General features: G+C 40.0%; 1 protein-coding gene across 5 annotated transcripts in view; it reads left to right on the forward strand.

The window, feature by feature from the left end:
• The first annotated feature begins 390 nt into the window (after positions 1 to 390).
• Ogt (O-linked N-acetylglucosamine (GlcNAc) transferase) overlaps positions 391 to 17,272 on the forward strand; it is a 40,329-nt gene continuing 23,447 nt past the window's right edge. Inside the window, exons 1-6 of one of the 5 annotated variants that reach the window (XM_051179148.1) lie at positions 391 to 490; positions 598 to 706; positions 3,401 to 3,581; positions 4,354 to 4,597; positions 12,484 to 12,552; positions 16,063 to 16,179. In XM_051179148.1, the coding sequence (XP_051035105.1) occupies positions 670 to 706; positions 3,401 to 3,581; positions 4,354 to 4,597; positions 12,484 to 12,552; positions 16,063 to 16,179 (648 nt within the window). In that variant the 5' untranslated portion in view covers positions 391 to 490; positions 598 to 669. Of the gene's footprint in view, positions 707 to 3,400; positions 3,582 to 4,353; positions 4,598 to 12,483; positions 12,553 to 16,062; positions 16,180 to 17,272 lie in introns of all 5 variants that reach the window. The other 4 variants (XM_051179151.1, XR_007834156.1, XM_051179147.1 and 1 more) reach the window with 4 other exon arrangements.

The following is a 17,272-nucleotide window of genomic DNA, read 5'->3' on the forward strand; positions in this document are numbered from 1 at the left end:
TCCATCGTTTTGAACACTTTCGTCTCTTGAAATATAATTCGTCGCATTTACTTGCTTAGAAGGGACACACTGGCCATGTAAACTACCCATTTTCTTACGAAACTTTTCTAGACGTCTTTGACATTCCTGCTAACATCTACATCAATGACCAGGTAGTAGATTTTAGCACTTGCCAAAAAAATGTAATCGACGTGCATTTTTTTGCCCTTCCGCCAGCTCTTAAAAACTTGCAGGCTCTTGCCCCACAGGGTGCCCTTAACCCGGAGTTGCCTTGACAGGGTTGTCGCATGCGCTTTCTATAGTCGTGTTTGTCGCAATGGACCTTGGGCGGAAGGTTACGTAAGAGCAAGTGATTTGATTACAGTCATTTTTTTTTTCAGTAGTCTAGTTACGCGATACTTCCGCGGGGCACTTGATTGTAACAGAAAGTAGTTCCGGCCTGTGTTGTTTCGGTCGAGGAGCCGTCGCCGCCATTTCAAGACAGTGAGAGGTAGATGTCTAACAAGAGTTCCCAAGATTCGAGTCCAGTGTCTGCTGCCGCCCATTAAGCCTTCCAAAACACTGATACAGCTGCTGCCCTTTTTCTGCTACCTCTAGAAACATTTTTGCCAGTAGTGGCGGCAGTAGAAGTCAATTACCCCCTTCTTGCTCTATCTCAAGAAGCTCCAGATGGCGTCTTCCGTGGGCAACGTGGCCGACAGCACAGGTACCAGTGTCCCATTCTACTTTGGCAGACGTCCTTTTGGGGTCTGGCGCCGTCTTGTATTTCTCATCATTCCCTTCCCTCTAATCATCCCCATTACATCAGTGGCATTGCTGAACTCTGTTGGGTTCTACTGCCATCTGATCGGGTTTGATGCTGTCGTCCGTTCTGTAAACATTGCCTCGTTGCTTGCTTGCATTTTGCTTGCTTGCATTTTGCTTGCTTTTGAGCTTTTCCGTTGTTATTTTATCCCATCAGTATTCTAGCCTCTCTTGGGACGCTTCTAGCACACGTGCGCGCTTAGAATGTCTTGGAATGGGCTGCATTGGAATCCATGCTCTTTCTGTCTCCATCGCAACTGCTTTCTCCCTCAATTCCAGTTCGTCGCTACCCCCAGTGCATTTCCACCTCCCCTCACCCAAGCCTTTTTCCCTTGGCCACATTTAGTACCCTTCTCGAAGTCTGGGGTCGGGATGCTATTTTGCAACCGGCAAAGGCTAGCAAAAGCTCTTCGATGTGCTTCCAAGTAACCTCAAGAAGAGGGAACCTTGAGCCCGCACGCCGGCCGGCACCTTTTAGTGTTCTTGGGTTGAGTGACCCCGGTTTAGGTTGGAAATTTCCAGGGGTTCTCTTAGCCATTGCCCAATTGCACCCGCTGCCCTGTCCTGAGTTTCCCACCCCGTCCGCCCTCCCAGCTCGTGGCAACCACACCCTTCCTCTGCAAGTGTGCCAACCCGACGGTCGTTTCCTATCCTTGGGGAAGAAACCACCTCGGTGCCTTGCTTGGCGTTGACCATCCTGCCCGCCCAATTCTCTCTTTGTTACTTTTTTCAATGTATTCCTCCGCCGCCGCATCTGGGTTTTCATCCCCATTCTTTAGCCCAGTTATTTCTTTATTCATAGGGTGTGTATTTTTTTTTAAGTTTCCATCCTTGCTTGAAGAGTTTGTAAAGCACCTGGAGTGTAGCTGCACAAGTGCAAAGTGGTTGCCTCTTTTCGACAATTCATTCCCGAGCCTTCGTTACTGAAAATAAGAACACTACCAAATTGTAGGAGCGTCCTTCAACTGCCTTTCCAGATTGAGGCTATTTGGGGAGGGAGGGAGGGAGTGAAGAACCGGGCTGCGGTTCTAAGGTTTCGGAGAGGATATTTTTTGTTGTTTTGCAGTCGCGGTGTCAAGGTTTTAGTTGTGCGACATTGTGCGATAAATGGACGAATCTTCAATAGTGTCTCATCCGTAATTGACGGGAGTGGGATTAATAATTAGTTCGACCCCCGCATCCCGTTTTCCCACAGTGATTCTCAAAGATTAAAGATTCCGTGTTAGATTTTTGTAAGCGCTTGCCCTTTTCTGACTGTTAACTTTGAGGAAATGGCCATTTCCAGTGTTAAAAGAGCAGATAAGCGACTTGGAAAAGTGCCGACAAGTAATGCGCTAAATTTAGGAGCTAGAAAGTGCTGCGTTCTGGTCTAAAATGTAATTTTCTAGTTTATCTTAAAGGTCCGACCTCAGATTTGGACACAAATCTTCCCGGTCTTTGTTTCTGTGGTCAGCTGTGCATTCTGTCAGAAAATTTCTTTCTAGAGCATCTAGAGCATTCATCAGCTCTGATATGAGGGAGCTCTTAAATTTGAGATTGTCCCCACGACCTTGGTAAAATTACGTAGGTCTGTGGTTTTCCATTCTAACCCTCTAGAGCGTGTTATGGTTGAATTCCTACTGTATCACTGATGAGAGAAATGTTTACAGCTGAGCCTTAGGCGTGTACCTGGGCTTCAGCTTTTCATTATGTATCTAACTAAGTCCCACAGAACGAAAGTAATTTTTTTTTGTGATTTATTATGTTTTATTGTACCCAGTGTTTTATATTGTAGCGTTTTTAAACTATTGCAATGGTAGGTTGCCTAGATATGTACAGGGTTGTTTTCAATGTCTTAATCCTTCCGTGAGAGCTAGAAACCCAGCGGAAAATGTAAATGCTAAGGCAGCGTGGGTGGGATTTAGCTAATTTGGTCTCCTTGTGAGTCCTTGCCAGTAGAGAGGAACATTCGGGTCTTTGTTTAAAATGTTTGGTGAAGCTATTAAATGCTTTAGCCCTTGACAAATACTGGTCTTGTTTATCAGCTGCTTTAAAAAGTGGAAGCAGCACTCTTGACTTCAGTTGTTTTCCTTGGTCTTGTTTTTATTGTTGCTCCTAAAAAAAAAATTAAAGATGTAAAATGCACTAACATAAGTATAGTTCTGGAGACGCTTGGAGTCACTTGCACTGAGAAGGTGTTAGAATACCACAGCCTTTAGAAACCCAACGTGAAATGTATAGGATGAAGTATTGTTAGCACTAGGTTATTCTGACAAATCTTTGTAACTTTTGCAGATTTCATGTTTAAATTGTGTGGTAACTTAGTTTAGTGACTGTACCTATGATTTATAGTTTAAAACTCAAAATTAAAAAGAAGAATCTCATTTGGAAGTAAATATTGCTGTTTAGAAAAGAAAGCTTTAGTAATGGGTGAATTTGAAGAGATGAATTCTGTATATTGGGGCTTTAAATAAAATGCAGAACACTCTAGTGCTTTACATAGTTTCAAGCATTTCATCTTTAAGTTTAATTTACCATACTTTTACATTTTTTGGTTTGCATTTCTAACTTTTTGTTTTCCCCCCTCCTTCCCTCAAATGTTTTGATGATTCTCCAGAACCAACGAAACGTATGCTTTCCTTCCAAGGGTTAGCTGAGTTGGCACATCGAGAATATCAGGCAGGAGATTTTGAGGCAGCTGAGAGACACTGCATGCAGCTCTGGAGACAAGAGCCTGACAATACTGGTGTCCTTTTATTACTTTCATCTATACACTTCCAGTGTCGAAGGCTGGACAGGTAGGAGATGTTGGGGTAACCTGCCTCTGGGTGCTGAGCTTAAAAAATGATAACTAAATATTTGAACTTACACGTTTTCCAGTGCTGGGTTTCATCTGAGCCACCAATGTACAGGTGTTCTTTCGCTCACTTTTGACATGGCTAGCTGCTAGTTTTTCTCCCCCGTTTTGTGGGGGGAGCATATTATCAGAATGACGTTTTTCCCCTAGATTTTATCACTTGGGGCTGCTGCTTTACTAATTCTTTCCAGATAGTTATTCTTAGTGTACATCACTGAGCATCCAGACATGTCAGCTTGAGGGCCTCTGGTAGTAGGAGCATATTAATTCAAGTTGGAAATACCCTCATTAAATTGTTGCTTTTAGCTAATCCCTTGAATTAATCAAAAGAGAAGAATTTGTGCTTTGGATCTTTTAGTAAATTACCATTTTGGCACACTTAGGCATTGAAGATGCCTGTCATTAAATCTCAACAACAAATGGAAAATGAGATTCAAGCCTATAGCATTTTTATTCCTGATCTTAATTATACAATGTTGCAGTTTGATAGTAGATTCTAAACAATTTTCTTACATAAGACCCAGCTTTCCTATATGAAATTTGGATACTCTCATCTTAGAAAGTTTTAGTTTTCAAACTTTTCTGGTGTGTGCTGGTTAAAGGATAATGTTCCATAGCACAGGGTTTTCTGGGAACTGTTACAGTTGCATATGGGCCATGCCTCCTTTTTTCTAACATGCATATCCGTGCATCAACGCTTTCCACTTTTCCAGATCTGCTCATTTTAGCACCTTGGCAATTAAACAGAATCCCCTTCTAGCAGAAGCCTATTCGAATTTGGGGAATGTGTACAAGGAAAGAGGGCAGTTGCAGGAAGCAATTGAGCATTATCGACATGCCTTGCGGCTCAAGCCTGATTTCATTGATGGTTATATTAACCTGGCAGCAGCCTTGGTAGCAGCAGGTGACATGGAAGGAGCAGTACAAGCTTACGTCTCTGCTCTTCAGTACAATCCTGTAAGTAAAAGTTTTATCAGCTTTCCCTTCACAGCAATCCAGAGAACAAACATTATTTGATACTTCAGACAATAGATTTTTTATGAAAGTCGAGTTGATATGTTTAATATGTTTATGCACTTGAAATGATGAAATTGATTTGACTTGCTTAGCATGACATTAAAAAAATCCACCCTAATATTTAAATGTAAGAGCAAGCTGCCTTTAATCTCAGCAGAGGCAGGCCCATCTCTGTGACTTCCAGGACAGCCTGGACTGTTAGGCAGAGAAATCCTGTCTTAAAAAACCATGAAAATTATCTACCCTCAACAAAATTCTTTTGGTAATGCTAATAAAGCACAAAACACAAGTTTTTTGTGCTAATTTATTGAATTTTGGTTAAATTCTGATAGGTATTTACAAGAAATGATGGGTAAAAAATGTTATGATAAATCTTGAGGGGGACCTTGGTAGATTCCATGGCAGGTGAGGGTGTCCGAGGTGGAGGGACAAACATGCCAGGAAGACAGAGCTTAGTGAGAAGTTTTATTAGAAAGGGAAAGTGGGGTGGGGGAGGAAAGAACAGAAGTAAAGAGACACAGACACAGAGGACAGAAGAGAAGAGGGAGACAGGAAAAGTCTTGTTTGCCTCAGGGAACATGGGGAAAGAGAGCATAAATGGGTGGGATCTGGTTTTCAAAGGGGTCCTTTGCACCGTTTTGCCTGAATGCATTTTGCCAGGTGACGGGGCAAGCCAGCATAATGCCTGAATCCTTACACAAAGATGTTAATACGCAATATAATTTTTTGGGGGGTTTTTGAGACAGAGTTTCTCTGTATTGTTTTTGAAGCCTGTCCTGGAACTAGCTCTGGAGAGATCAGACAGGCCTCAAACTCAAGAGATTCTCCTGTCTCTGCCTCCTGAATGCTGGGATTAAGGCATGCTTAAAAAGTTTTTTTAAGTTGCTAGTATATTAGCGATGTGAAAACTAGACTACAAAGCAATCTCAATATTTCCCCTCCCCCAATATAGTTAAAAGTAGTAGAATTAAGGCAATTGCACATCCAGACCAGACTTTGCATTAGTTCTTCAATTCTTTTTTAATGTAAGTTGAATGTGTTTTCAGGGAGCAAGTGTACTCTGGTTGACAGACAATAGAGTCTTCGAAAGATGAAAACATGTATGTGAAACAAAAGAATTTAAATACAGGGATGTAAAACTTGCACTGGAAACTAACTGCTGATGTAATTAAGGGAAAGTGGCTGTAAACTTTTAAGAGATAAGTGACGGGGTGGGGTGGGTCTTGGCAGCATCAGCATACACTTGAGCTACATCAACATTGACTTTGCAACCACCCTGGAAGTGCTTAATGATTAACTGGTACAGCTGCCATTATCGAAAGTCTTCTACAAGCTCAAGACACTGCTGCTCAGATAAATCTTTCCGAATCTTTACCATAATCCTTTGATGAGGAGGGCATTATTAACAGTTTTACCAGGAATAAAAACCCCAACAAACTCAGGGTTATAGACTTTTCCTGAGATCATGTAGCAGGCGGTGGTGAAATGGAGGTTGAAAGTTGAAGTTGAATTATCGAAACAAATGTTGACATGAACAAGAAATGAAAGTTGAAAAAGGCCTTTAGTTCCCAAAGGCAGTCCTTGTGCACAGCCTGGAAACCATTCTGCATATCTGCCTGGCTCTTTACTCCAGTCTTACAATTTAGCAAACTGAAGTTTATCTTAGTTTGCCAAAGCTTTGTAGTCATTTTCATCTTAATAGCTTTTAAATAGTTAATTTAAAGTTGAATTTTGAAAATTTAAACATTTACTATTTTATTTTTTAAAAAAAGATAATGGCTGTTTTAACTGTTCAATGAGATGTATAGAGTTTGGGTCTGGGGGCCAGTACGTTAGAATGACTACCTTAGTTTAGCTACATGTTGTTTTTATTATTTGTGAGTTGATTACAATAAATGGTTTTTATTCATTTTGTTTTTAATCTAGTGAGAAATTGCATCAGCTTGCAGATAATGAAAGTAATTTTTTACATATTTTTTTTCAGAGGTACTCAGTGTATATTTGAAATTAGAGTGCATTTGTTTTTTGTTTTGTTTTGTTTTATTTTTTGGATACAGGGTTTCTCTGGTTTTGTAGCCTGTCCTGGAACTAGCTCTGTAGACCAGGCTGGCCTTGAACTCACAGAAATCCGCCTGTCTCTGCCTCCTGAGTGCTGGGATTAAAGACATGGGACATCAACATCCGGCTGCATTTGTAATTTTTACTGCAGTCAGATCTAGTTACTAATAAAGTTTTAGGCACCTAACCTTGAATGGGCTGTCTGTAGAGCATAGACTTGATTCTTCCTAAGGCACAGGATAGTACATTCTTTTCCTTCGTAATCAGGGTTAGGTTTATCTTTTACTTGTTGACTATGTAAACTCAGCTTGCCTCTCTTGTATAGTTGTAATCTTGGTTAACTTTGTTAATTTATTTTGACATTGGATCTTGTATAGCCTAGCTAGGCTGGCCTCTAAGTTACTGAGGATAAGCTGACCTTGAACTTCTGATTTTGCTGCTCCTGCTTCCCCAGTGCTGAAATTTTGGAATGTGCCACTATGCCTAGTTAGTTTATGTGGTACTGTGGATAGACCCTAGACTTCATGCATGGTAGATAAGCTCTCTTTACATGAGCTAGATCCTTAGCCTTGGCTCAGGGCTTCTTGTAGATCAGGCTAGTCTAGAACTCACGTTGATATGGCTGCCTCTGCCTCCCAAGTGCTGGGACGAAAGGTGTGTGCCACCAACGCCCAGCCTGGCTCAGGTTTTTAGTTCTCTCTCTGTGTAGAGTATTACCTTTGCTGAGAGTATACCCATTATATTGAGAAAGAAAAATTAAAGTGAGAAAAAGCCATGGTATTATGTAAATAATACTATTCCTAGTTTGTATTGTTAAATATCTAACCTATCTAATAGGAAACTTAGCATTATGTACTTCCAAAGCAAGATAGTACTAAAACAATGAGTTTACATTTTTTTGTTTTGTTTTTTTGAGATAGGGTTTCTCTGTATTGCTTTGGAGCCTGTCCTGGAACTAGCTCTGTACACCAGGCTGGCCTAACTCGCAGAGATCTGCCTGCCTTTGCTTCCCAACTGTTGGGATTAAAGACAATGGCCATCAACGCCCAGCCAGTGAGTTTACTTCTTATTGGCATTGGTGTGTTCCCACCTGGCCTCTGTGTGTTGTAGGGAGAGATGCTACTTTATTTCTCTGTTCACTTAAATTTCACTTAATACACTACACTAAAATACACTACAGTGGTTGTATTTTAAATTTTCAGGATATCTAATCCTAACTAGATGGAACTTCTGTCAACTGCCTGTTGTTAATTCAGCGCTGCCAGGGTTTTGAGTCTGTTGCTCACAGTGTGTTCTTTGTGCTATATGAATTGCTGCTCTAACATGGGCTGAATTATAGGTGCATCTGGCTGTCTGAAAATTAGTTGGAGAAACTCAGAATATTTTGATTTTGTAGCAGTGAAAAATTAAAATGTTAAGTTCATATTACTGATTTTCAGCAGTGTTTTTCTTGTAAGTTTATAGGTAAAATTTAGTCAGACTAAACTACAGAAAACTACAAAAGTTTTGAGATAGAGCTGTTTTATATTTTTATATTTGGAGCTGCTTTCTGTAATGTTCTATGGCTTAATACAGTTGCTGCAACTTTAGCTTGTCATATTTTAAAGCTGTGTTTCTTCTGGTGTTCTTTCTCATATTAGCTTGTTAGACTTGTCCATACTTGGCAATCCCTTTACAGATTATGCATACATACAGTTCTCTTTTGTATGATAGCTGTGAGCCTTTGTGTGTAAGTTGTTGAGTTGTTTCTACTTGGATGGTAGATGACAGGGTTGAGAGGCTGACATCCAATCATGTGCTACTGTCATGTTGATTTTGTTGTTGTTAGAGTCCCAGATATCTGAACTATGAGAAAACCTTCCATTTCTACTTCTCGCCACTCTTTTTGCTAATGTTGTCTGGCAAGGGTCACATTTAAATATTCAAGTGCTTATTGTGTACTGTGCTTGCTGAGGAGTTGGGGAATGTGTTCTGGAGGGGTTATCATTTAAGACAGACCTGACCTGACCCATAAAAGAAAAAAGATGTAAGCTCCTCGGTGATTATTGTTAGAGAGTATTAATCAGAAGACTCCCTTGAGAGGCTGCTTAGAACCTAAGATTCTGTAGGAAGGTAAACAGCAAGTAGACTTCCCAGGCTAAAGTGGTGAGTCAAGTAGTGACAAGAAGTGAGTGTAGTAGATAGAGCAGAGTCAATTGGGAGATTTCAGAATAGAGGCTGCTGATTTTGAATTTGAGAGGCAGTTGAGAACCACTGTAAGTTTTTATAGGAATGATTTTCCTCAATGTGTGCGTATGTAGAAGGATGTTAAGGGAATCAAGAGGTGGAATATTAAGAGGAAAGTTGGGAAGCAGTTATTACACTACGGAGGGACACAGGAATACCTTATTTCTGGTTCCTTTAATCATACCTTATTTTTTCTTTGCTTCTGATGTCCTATACCTTTACATCTCTACTTAGCTATGAAGGCTCAGCTTAAATCTCTCCTTTGAGTGTGTGTGTGTTTAATTTATTTTCCTTGGTTTTTAGGTATATTATTAAATAAAGATTTTCATAAATATTAACTAGGGATGGACAGAATGAGCCAGGTTTAAGCAAAGTGGTTCTCTTAGATACCGTTTTGATTTGACAGATTAAGCGGAAACTGATACAGGGTTTTGAGTGTACTTTTGGAGAATTGTAGTATTTCTTTTATTTTTTGTAGACATTTGAGTATTCATATGTGTGTGCATGAATGTGTGTTTTTGTATACTTGGGTTTCATTATATTTATTTTATTTGGTTTTCTAAACACTATTATTATGTATGTGTGTGTTGTATCTGTGCACATGAGTGTAGTAGAGCTCTTGGAGGCTCTAAAGAGATGTCAGATCCCATGGAGCTGGAGTTACAGGCGGTTCATGTCTGCCTTATGGGTGCTAGGAGTTGAACTCAGGCCCTCTGGAACAGTAGTAGCATGTTCTTTTAACCACTGAGCCTTTTCTCCAGCCCTATTTTGGCATTTTTGAGACTGAGTCATGAACTGACTGAGTAGCTGAGAATGATCTTGAATTGTTAATGATCTGCTTCCACCTCCCAAGTGGTGGAATTATTAACATGTGCCACCATGCCAGCCAAAAGAGAGTTGTTTTGTTTGTTTTTGTGATATTAGGGGTTGAACTCAGATCCTTGTTGTATCCCAGGCAAGTGTTCTGCCTCTCAGCCACTCTACTAGTCTACTTAATAGGATATGTTTTGCCTTACCCTAAAATGGACTTATTTTGCTATAATCATTTTCTTTTTTTTACAGCTCTGGAGATCAAACCTAGGGCCTTTGGCATGCTGGTTAATTTTTCTACCAAGTGACCCACATTTCCAATTCATAATATAATCTATTTTTGTTGTAGCATGCTGTGATGAATCTAGATGATATAACTAAATATAATCATCCATTTAAGAGTTTATAGAAAATAGCTGGTGCCAGGCGTTGGTGGTGCATGCCTTTAATCTCAGCACTTGGGAGGCAGAAGCAGAAGGATCTCTGAGTTCGAGGCCAGCCTGGTCTACAGAGTGAGTGCCAGGACAGGCTTGAAAACAATACAGAGAAACCCTGTCTTGAAACAAACAAACAAAGAAAACAAACAAACAAAAAAACCCTAGCTGTTAAAATTATGTAACAGTGGGTAAAAATATATAGGTGGTGCTGGAGAGATGGCTCAGTGAATTAAGAGCACTGGAGTTCAGATCCGAGTGCCCATGTTAGGCGTTCACAGCCTCCTGTAACTCCAGCTCCAGGAAAATGTAATACCTTTAACTGCACTAATGTCTTTACCCACATTCAAAATTAAAATACTAAAATACACCTTTAAAATATATAACCTGGGGGCTGGAGAGATGGCTCAGAGGTTGAGAGCACTGCCTGCTCTTCCAGAGGCCCTGAGTTCAATTCCCAGCAACCACATGGTGACTCACAGCCATCTGTAATGATATCTGGTGACTTCTGGTGTGCAGATGTATGTGGAGCAGAACACTGTATGCATAATAAATAAATCTTTAAAAAAATAAAATAAAATATACAACCTTTCTTAGTTATTGTGGTGTTTCTGATTTTTGTGATTCAGAACAGCCGTAGAGATTGGTAAAAGTCTAAAGATATATTTCTCTACTAAAATCTAGTAAAGGGAGCTTGTGTAAGCAAATTGGACTATTTAGACATAGTTTGCAAACAGGGTACCTTGTTCAGAGGAGAAAACCTACACAAAGTAGCTAGCAGGATTATAGAATTCCATTATTTCTCAGAATACAAGTGGATTCCAAATTGTTTTGACTAACTAGAAGTGATTAATCAGCAATAAGATTAATGGTACCTATGAGTCACATTTATTTATTTATTTGTTTATTTATTTATTTATTTCAAGTCAGATTCTGTAGTGCAGCCTGGCCTAGAACTCACTATGATATAACTACTGATGGGGTTGGGGGATTGAACTCGTAATGATCTTCCTGCCTCAGTTTCCCAAGTGCTGGAATTACAGGTGTGTGTTACTGTTCCTGGTACATGAGTACTTTGAGGATTACTATCGGGCTGTGCTTAAGTCCATTAGAAGATAATCATACTCTTCCAAAGCTTCAGTCCCTGTGTGAGGGATGGCACTAACTCAGGCAGATCATGGAATTGTCCCAGTTTAGCCAGCCATTATCTTATTGGCAGACTGTTTGGTTCATCCAGTGGATGATAGTAAACAATAGAGGTAGTAGTTTATTAGTAAAACTAACCCATTCTGGAAACCATTATATAGTTGTTAGAAGAATAATATACTTGGCAATTCTTTGGAATATTTAATAAAATTTCACTTTATAGGATTTAAGGTTCTTTCACACATATAACAGTTTGGGGATGATAAACATGCTTCATATTGCCATTATCACTGCTTGTTATTGACTGTTAGATTCCACTGACAAAAGCAGACTATGCAAATAAAAATTTAAGCTTACTGTCTGTCGTACATGTTGTACTGATGAACGGACTAGTGAGTCAGGACTAGCAACACAATTGAGCTGCTAATAAAAAGCAGAGTCAACTGCTTTTCATTATTCACCCACTTAGCTCTGATGGCACTTAATACTAATGAGTAATCTAGTGGCAGGTGGCAGGATTGAGGCTGTGGTTGGATGGTAATCCTTCTGCCTAGGCATGAAATGAAGTCAGGGTTTCTAAATAAGCCTGAGAGCCAAAGGGTAGGTTTGTTGACAGGTAATCACTTGCTAAGTGCAGCGCTGTTTTTACCCCCCGCTGTGGAAAATTTCTGGTCCTTGATACAGGAGTGATTCATCATAACCTTGAATAAAACAGTTGAATAAATATTCAATCTTTTTTTCCCCAACGGGTGACATTTGGAGAGGAGAGAGGCCCTAGAAAGGTCTTGTAGTCTTGTGTTTGAAACTGATGAGGCCAAATGCATTTGAAAGGATGTTAGACAATACAGATCTCCCAGCCAGAACTGGAGCAGCAGCTGATAGCAAAAACACATTTGTATCTGTGCAGCCAAAGATAGTATTTATACTAAGCAAGAGAAGTAAATTCTGTAAATGGTTTGTAAGTTCAGGTTAGATTTTCACTTTTGGATTTTCTGAGAATTAAAAGGTGAGAAGTTGTGAGCCTTTGCTTAAATTTGTCAAGTGCTGCTTTTAATTGACAATAAAATGACACAGCTAGATGCATAGAAGTGATGTTGGGATATTTTTATGGGTAAAATGGTATAATTAATGACACTATCTCTGGGTTTCTAGGATTTGTACTGTGTTCGCAGTGACCTGGGGAACCTGCTCAAAGCCCTGGGTCGCTTGGAAGAAGCCAAGGTAGGTGTTTGCTAGAACACATTTAAGCATTAGTTAGGAAAACCTGTACCTTTTGCCAAGTCTTCAACTCTTCATTGAACTATCTTTACAAAATAGTCCTATGAAACTGAGGAAAACTGCCGGCATGACTTGCCTCAGACTAGAGCAGGACCAGGCTTTGGCATATCTGTTCTAAATCTGGGGGTAAAGCAAGAATGTGAGCATTGTGGAGCCTTTCTGCTGAGCTAGGTCATCTTTATAACAATGGGCTCCGTCATGATCTTATGTGGGAATCTGTAACATTCCTTCAAATCTGAGGCTTGCCTGCTAGTGACAAGCAGAGTGCCTGTGATTTGGCTCAAGACGCCTATATGATGCAGGTGCCATTGAAAACGCTGCTCTTCTAAGTCCTTTGTGGCTTGTAAGTGGAGAAGAATTTCATCCAAATGTTACCCTGTAATACTGGCATTTAAAAATCTTATTTAACCTTCCTCCCTTCATTTTCCTCACCCTTTTTACAGTGGAAGAAAGGCTGTTAAAATATTGCAAATTAATAATTGGAACCTCCTGCCCCTCTTGTCCCCACTTCTTCCCCAAATTCCTCTCTCCTCTTTCCCCACCAATCCTAGTTGTCTACCTTCTTTTTCTTCCTCACTTCCTTTTATTCCTCCCCACCCACCTCCTTAAAAAAAAAAAAAAAATCAGAAGGACAAAGCTGGTTTGTTTGGGAAATGGACTGATCGAAAGAAAACTTGCCAAAGTGGAAAGGTGGCTTTTAGCATTCTGTGTTTCCAAATGATGAATTTGAATACCAGGTTGGGTTAATTAAAGCTTTTGGTATAATTTACAATTAAATTTATAAATGAAGTTGTCTTGTTACAAGCCACCTTACGCAACCGCGCTGCAGGGGTGAGGAGTGGGGAGAAACCAGAATGCTTCTGAAACTCCCACCTGTTGCTCTGAGCCCCACGCGCATGCTAATGCGTGGAGTGTATGCGCAGCGTAGCTGTCTGTTTGACTGCTCATCTAGGGAGGGAGAAGGCTTTTTAGCACCACCTAATGTTAAAAGCACTAGTTTTAAGTGCAAAACTCATAAATTCTACCAACACTGTGGATTAACCTTATGTAGGTTTCCAGCTGATGAACTATATCTTGATTTCTATTTTAGCTGATAAAGCAATTGGTAATTTCTAGAACAAATATCTGATATGCTCCTATCAATTATCACCCCACCAAGCGGACAGCTAACATGAATTGCACTTCACTGCAGCTTTAGACATCGGTTTAGGCTGAGACGTTGCGCCTGCCTTAGGTTGCTGACTTCTTTATTTCAGAGCTCTGGAGACACCTAGTTTGAAAAATGTCATTCTGGTTTTTTTTTTTTTTTTTTTTTTTTGGTTTTTTTTTGTTTGTTTGTTTGTTTTGTTTGTTTTGGTTTTTGTTTTGGTTTTTTGGTTTTTTTTTTTTTTTGTGAGAACTTAGTAAACCAGAAAATACTCTTGAGTGAAATGCAATGTATTTCTTTTGTAATCAGTGCATTTGAAAATTCAAGCCAGCATACATTCCTAGTATATGGCAGCAAATTAAGTTGTCTTTGTAGAAAATGAAGAGCCTTTCTTCCAGCAAAAAATCCCTGCTGTATGCAATAGCCCTGATTAACCCTCTCCCTTCTGCATGTTTCCCATGTTACAGACTTGAGACTGTCCTCATTCCCATATGTAATAGACATCCAAAGAATTTCAATTGCTTTGTTGAACTTTTACTAATGATCTTGTTTTTATTTTCTCTCTTGTTTTTGGTTTTTCACCATTGATATTGTATTTAGAAGGTTTCAGGTGGGTGAAACCTCCTATTCCATGCGTAAGGTGCCTCGCTGAAGGGAGCTCGAGGCCTGGATCTAGGGCAGACACACAACCTCCTCCTCCTCTTCCAGCAAGGAACGCACCGAAAAGTCACATGATGAGAAATATGGTAACGGGTTTGTAACTGCCACAGCAAAACAATTTGCCTCCATGCCTGAATCTTCTGTCTTGTGGCTTCAGAAACAGCTTAAAATAATAATTTTATTTACAAGCAAGTTATGTAAAAGAATGTTTTATACTATAGCCACAATTCTGTCAAAAAACAAGTAAAAGTTAATTAAGATTATAATTATTAGATGATTTACTAGTAAAAGCTTCTAACTCTTCTTGTTGTTCATTTTTTTTCCTTTTTCTTCTTTGTTTGGATTGCAGCATTCTGCTCTTCTGATGATGCGCTGTGACCCTGCAGTAGCGCAAAGGCTGCGCAGCGTTAATGCGCATTGCGTGCGAATGAGCCCCTGTGAACGGTTGACTAGATGAGTAATCTGATTGACTGGCTCTCTCAGTCCTATTCTGTAGCCTTTTTGGATAAATTGGGTTTTAACGTACCTTGAGTCCACCTAATCTCATTAAGCAAATATTCTCTATGGGCCTGTCTAGTAGATTAATGGATCTGGTTGGCCGTTTGCTGCGTCTAGGGGTGTTCTATGTAGCGCAGCAGTTCGCAGCGATTGCGCAGTGCGATGCTGTTAGGTGGCGCCAGCGATGTTTGCGCTCGCATTACAGGGACCTCAACCTAGGTGCAATCCTGTCATGTGAGGTTTTATTTTCCTCCTCAGGAAGAGAGGTGTGTGCAGTGAGACTGAAGAGTCTGAAACTTAAAGCACAAATGATGATGACTGGCTTGGTAAAAACATTTTTTGGGGGGGGGTATGGCTCAGTAGCTTCGTTTTGATCTTAAGAACATTGCAGTGAGAGGCATTTCCCTCGATTCTTTTAGTTTTCTAAAAATGCATAATGAGAGATTGAAGGTTTGGGGAAGTTCTGTAGGAAAGAAACTTTTTTGTTTCCTTTGTCTCCTCTCCTACCCTCCAGCTCAATTTGGAGTTGAGGATCTCGAATTTACAATCCTCCTGCCTCCACCTCACAAGAGCTTGGAACAGGCCTGTGGCCCCATACCCAGTTTAAGAAACCTATTTCTATTTTCTTGTTTTATTTAATTATGAAATTTGGTGTGGTTTTTGTTGCTTTTTTTTTTTTTTTTTTTTTTTTTTTTGGTTTGTTTGTTTTTTTGTTTTTCCTGTGATATGTCTTAGCATTTTGCAGACACATTTTGGGAAATGTGGGCTAGGGAAACTTGAACTTCATGGTGCCCTGTTGAGCATCAGTCTCTAGAGCCTGTAGGTATTCAGATAAGAGGAGTATGGCATTAGAGTTGAGTAGCACCCAACCTCCTAGGGGTGAGGATTGCTCTTTGGTTGGTAGAACTGAACATGGTGGTTTGCACTTGGGTTCTGGTGGCGCAGGCGCAGGAGCAGCCAGCTGTGGCAGCGCATTAGTTTTAGCGCAAGCGAGCCTATGCTGCAGGGTCACTTTTGGCTGGTCAGAGAAGAAATAATGATATCACCTTCTTCCCCCTCCCCGATCTTTTTTTTTTTCCCCTTTACAAATTTTCCCCTTTCCCCTTATCTCCTTCCCCTCTCGTCTTCTTTCATTAAACCCTCCTAAGGCATGTTATTTGAAAGCAATTGAGACGCAACCAAACTTTGCAGTAGCTTGGAGTAATCTCGGCTGTGTTTTTAATGCACAAGGGGAGATTTGGCTTGCAATTCATCACTTTGAAAAGGTTAGTCATTAATAATTGATATTTATGAAATGTTTATGTGTACAGAACGTTCTCCCTAGAATAAAACAGTAGGCATTTACTTAAACAGTTGTGTAATATTTTTGTTTCCTTGACAGAATTGTAGCATTTGCAGGTGGCATATAACATGGCAGTTTTTTGAGATTTGTATTGAGATTATCTGTTAATCATTGTAAAAACTTTTTTTTTTTTGAGATGGGGTTTCTCTGTGGCTTTGGAGCCTGTCCTGGAACTCACTCTGTAGACCAGGCCTGCCTCCCTACTCACAGAGATCTGCCTGCTTCTGCCTTCCGAATGCTGGGACTAAAGGCGTGTGCCACCAACACCCAGCAAAAATACTTTATTATCATTAGTTTTGTTTTTTTGTTTTCTTTTGAGAAAAAGTCTCACTCTATAGAATGACTTGGAACTTACTATGTGGCTCAGGTTGGCCTTCAACCTAGTAGCAATCCTCTTAAGCCTTCTGAGTGCACAGGTGAGCTACTCCATCTGGTTTTAAAATGATTTTTTCCTCAAAAGAAGTAAGGTATCTATTCAGAGTGAAGTAATACTACAGGTTATAAAGGGAGAGTACCAGAGGGTTCAAGGTATCTTGATGAAAAAGCTGATTCCAAGTCTGGAATAGGAACTAATACAATAAATGTTTATTGTTCGGAATAACTTGTCATATTGAAAAGCAAGGAAGTATCCATTTACTTATTCATATACTTGTCTTTTTTTCTTTTTTTTTTTTTTTAAACAAATGTTCCACAACATAAATCTTTTTAAAAGGGTCTCATAGCTAACTAAGTAAGGCTTTGAGCTCAATTCTTTATAGACTCATGCATTTTTATTTTCATGCATGTGAGTGTTTTGCCTGAAAATATGTGTCACCCACCATGTATGTTCAGTGCAGAGGTACTCACTGGAGCTGGAGTTAAAAGATAGTGAGCGCCCCCCCCCCCCCCGCACATGTGTGGATGCTGCAAACTGAACCAAGGTCCTGTGGAAAAATAGCTAGTGGCTTTTCCTCGTCCATCTCACCAGCCCAAAAATCTTGAACTCACATATTAGTAGTAGTCTCTTCCCAGATGTG

Source organism: Phodopus roborovskii, unplaced genomic scaffold (genome assembly GCF_943737965.1).
Source record: "Phodopus roborovskii unplaced genomic scaffold, PHOROB, whole genome shotgun sequence".
Taxonomy (NCBI): Eukaryota; Metazoa; Chordata; class Mammalia; order Rodentia; family Cricetidae; genus Phodopus; species Phodopus roborovskii.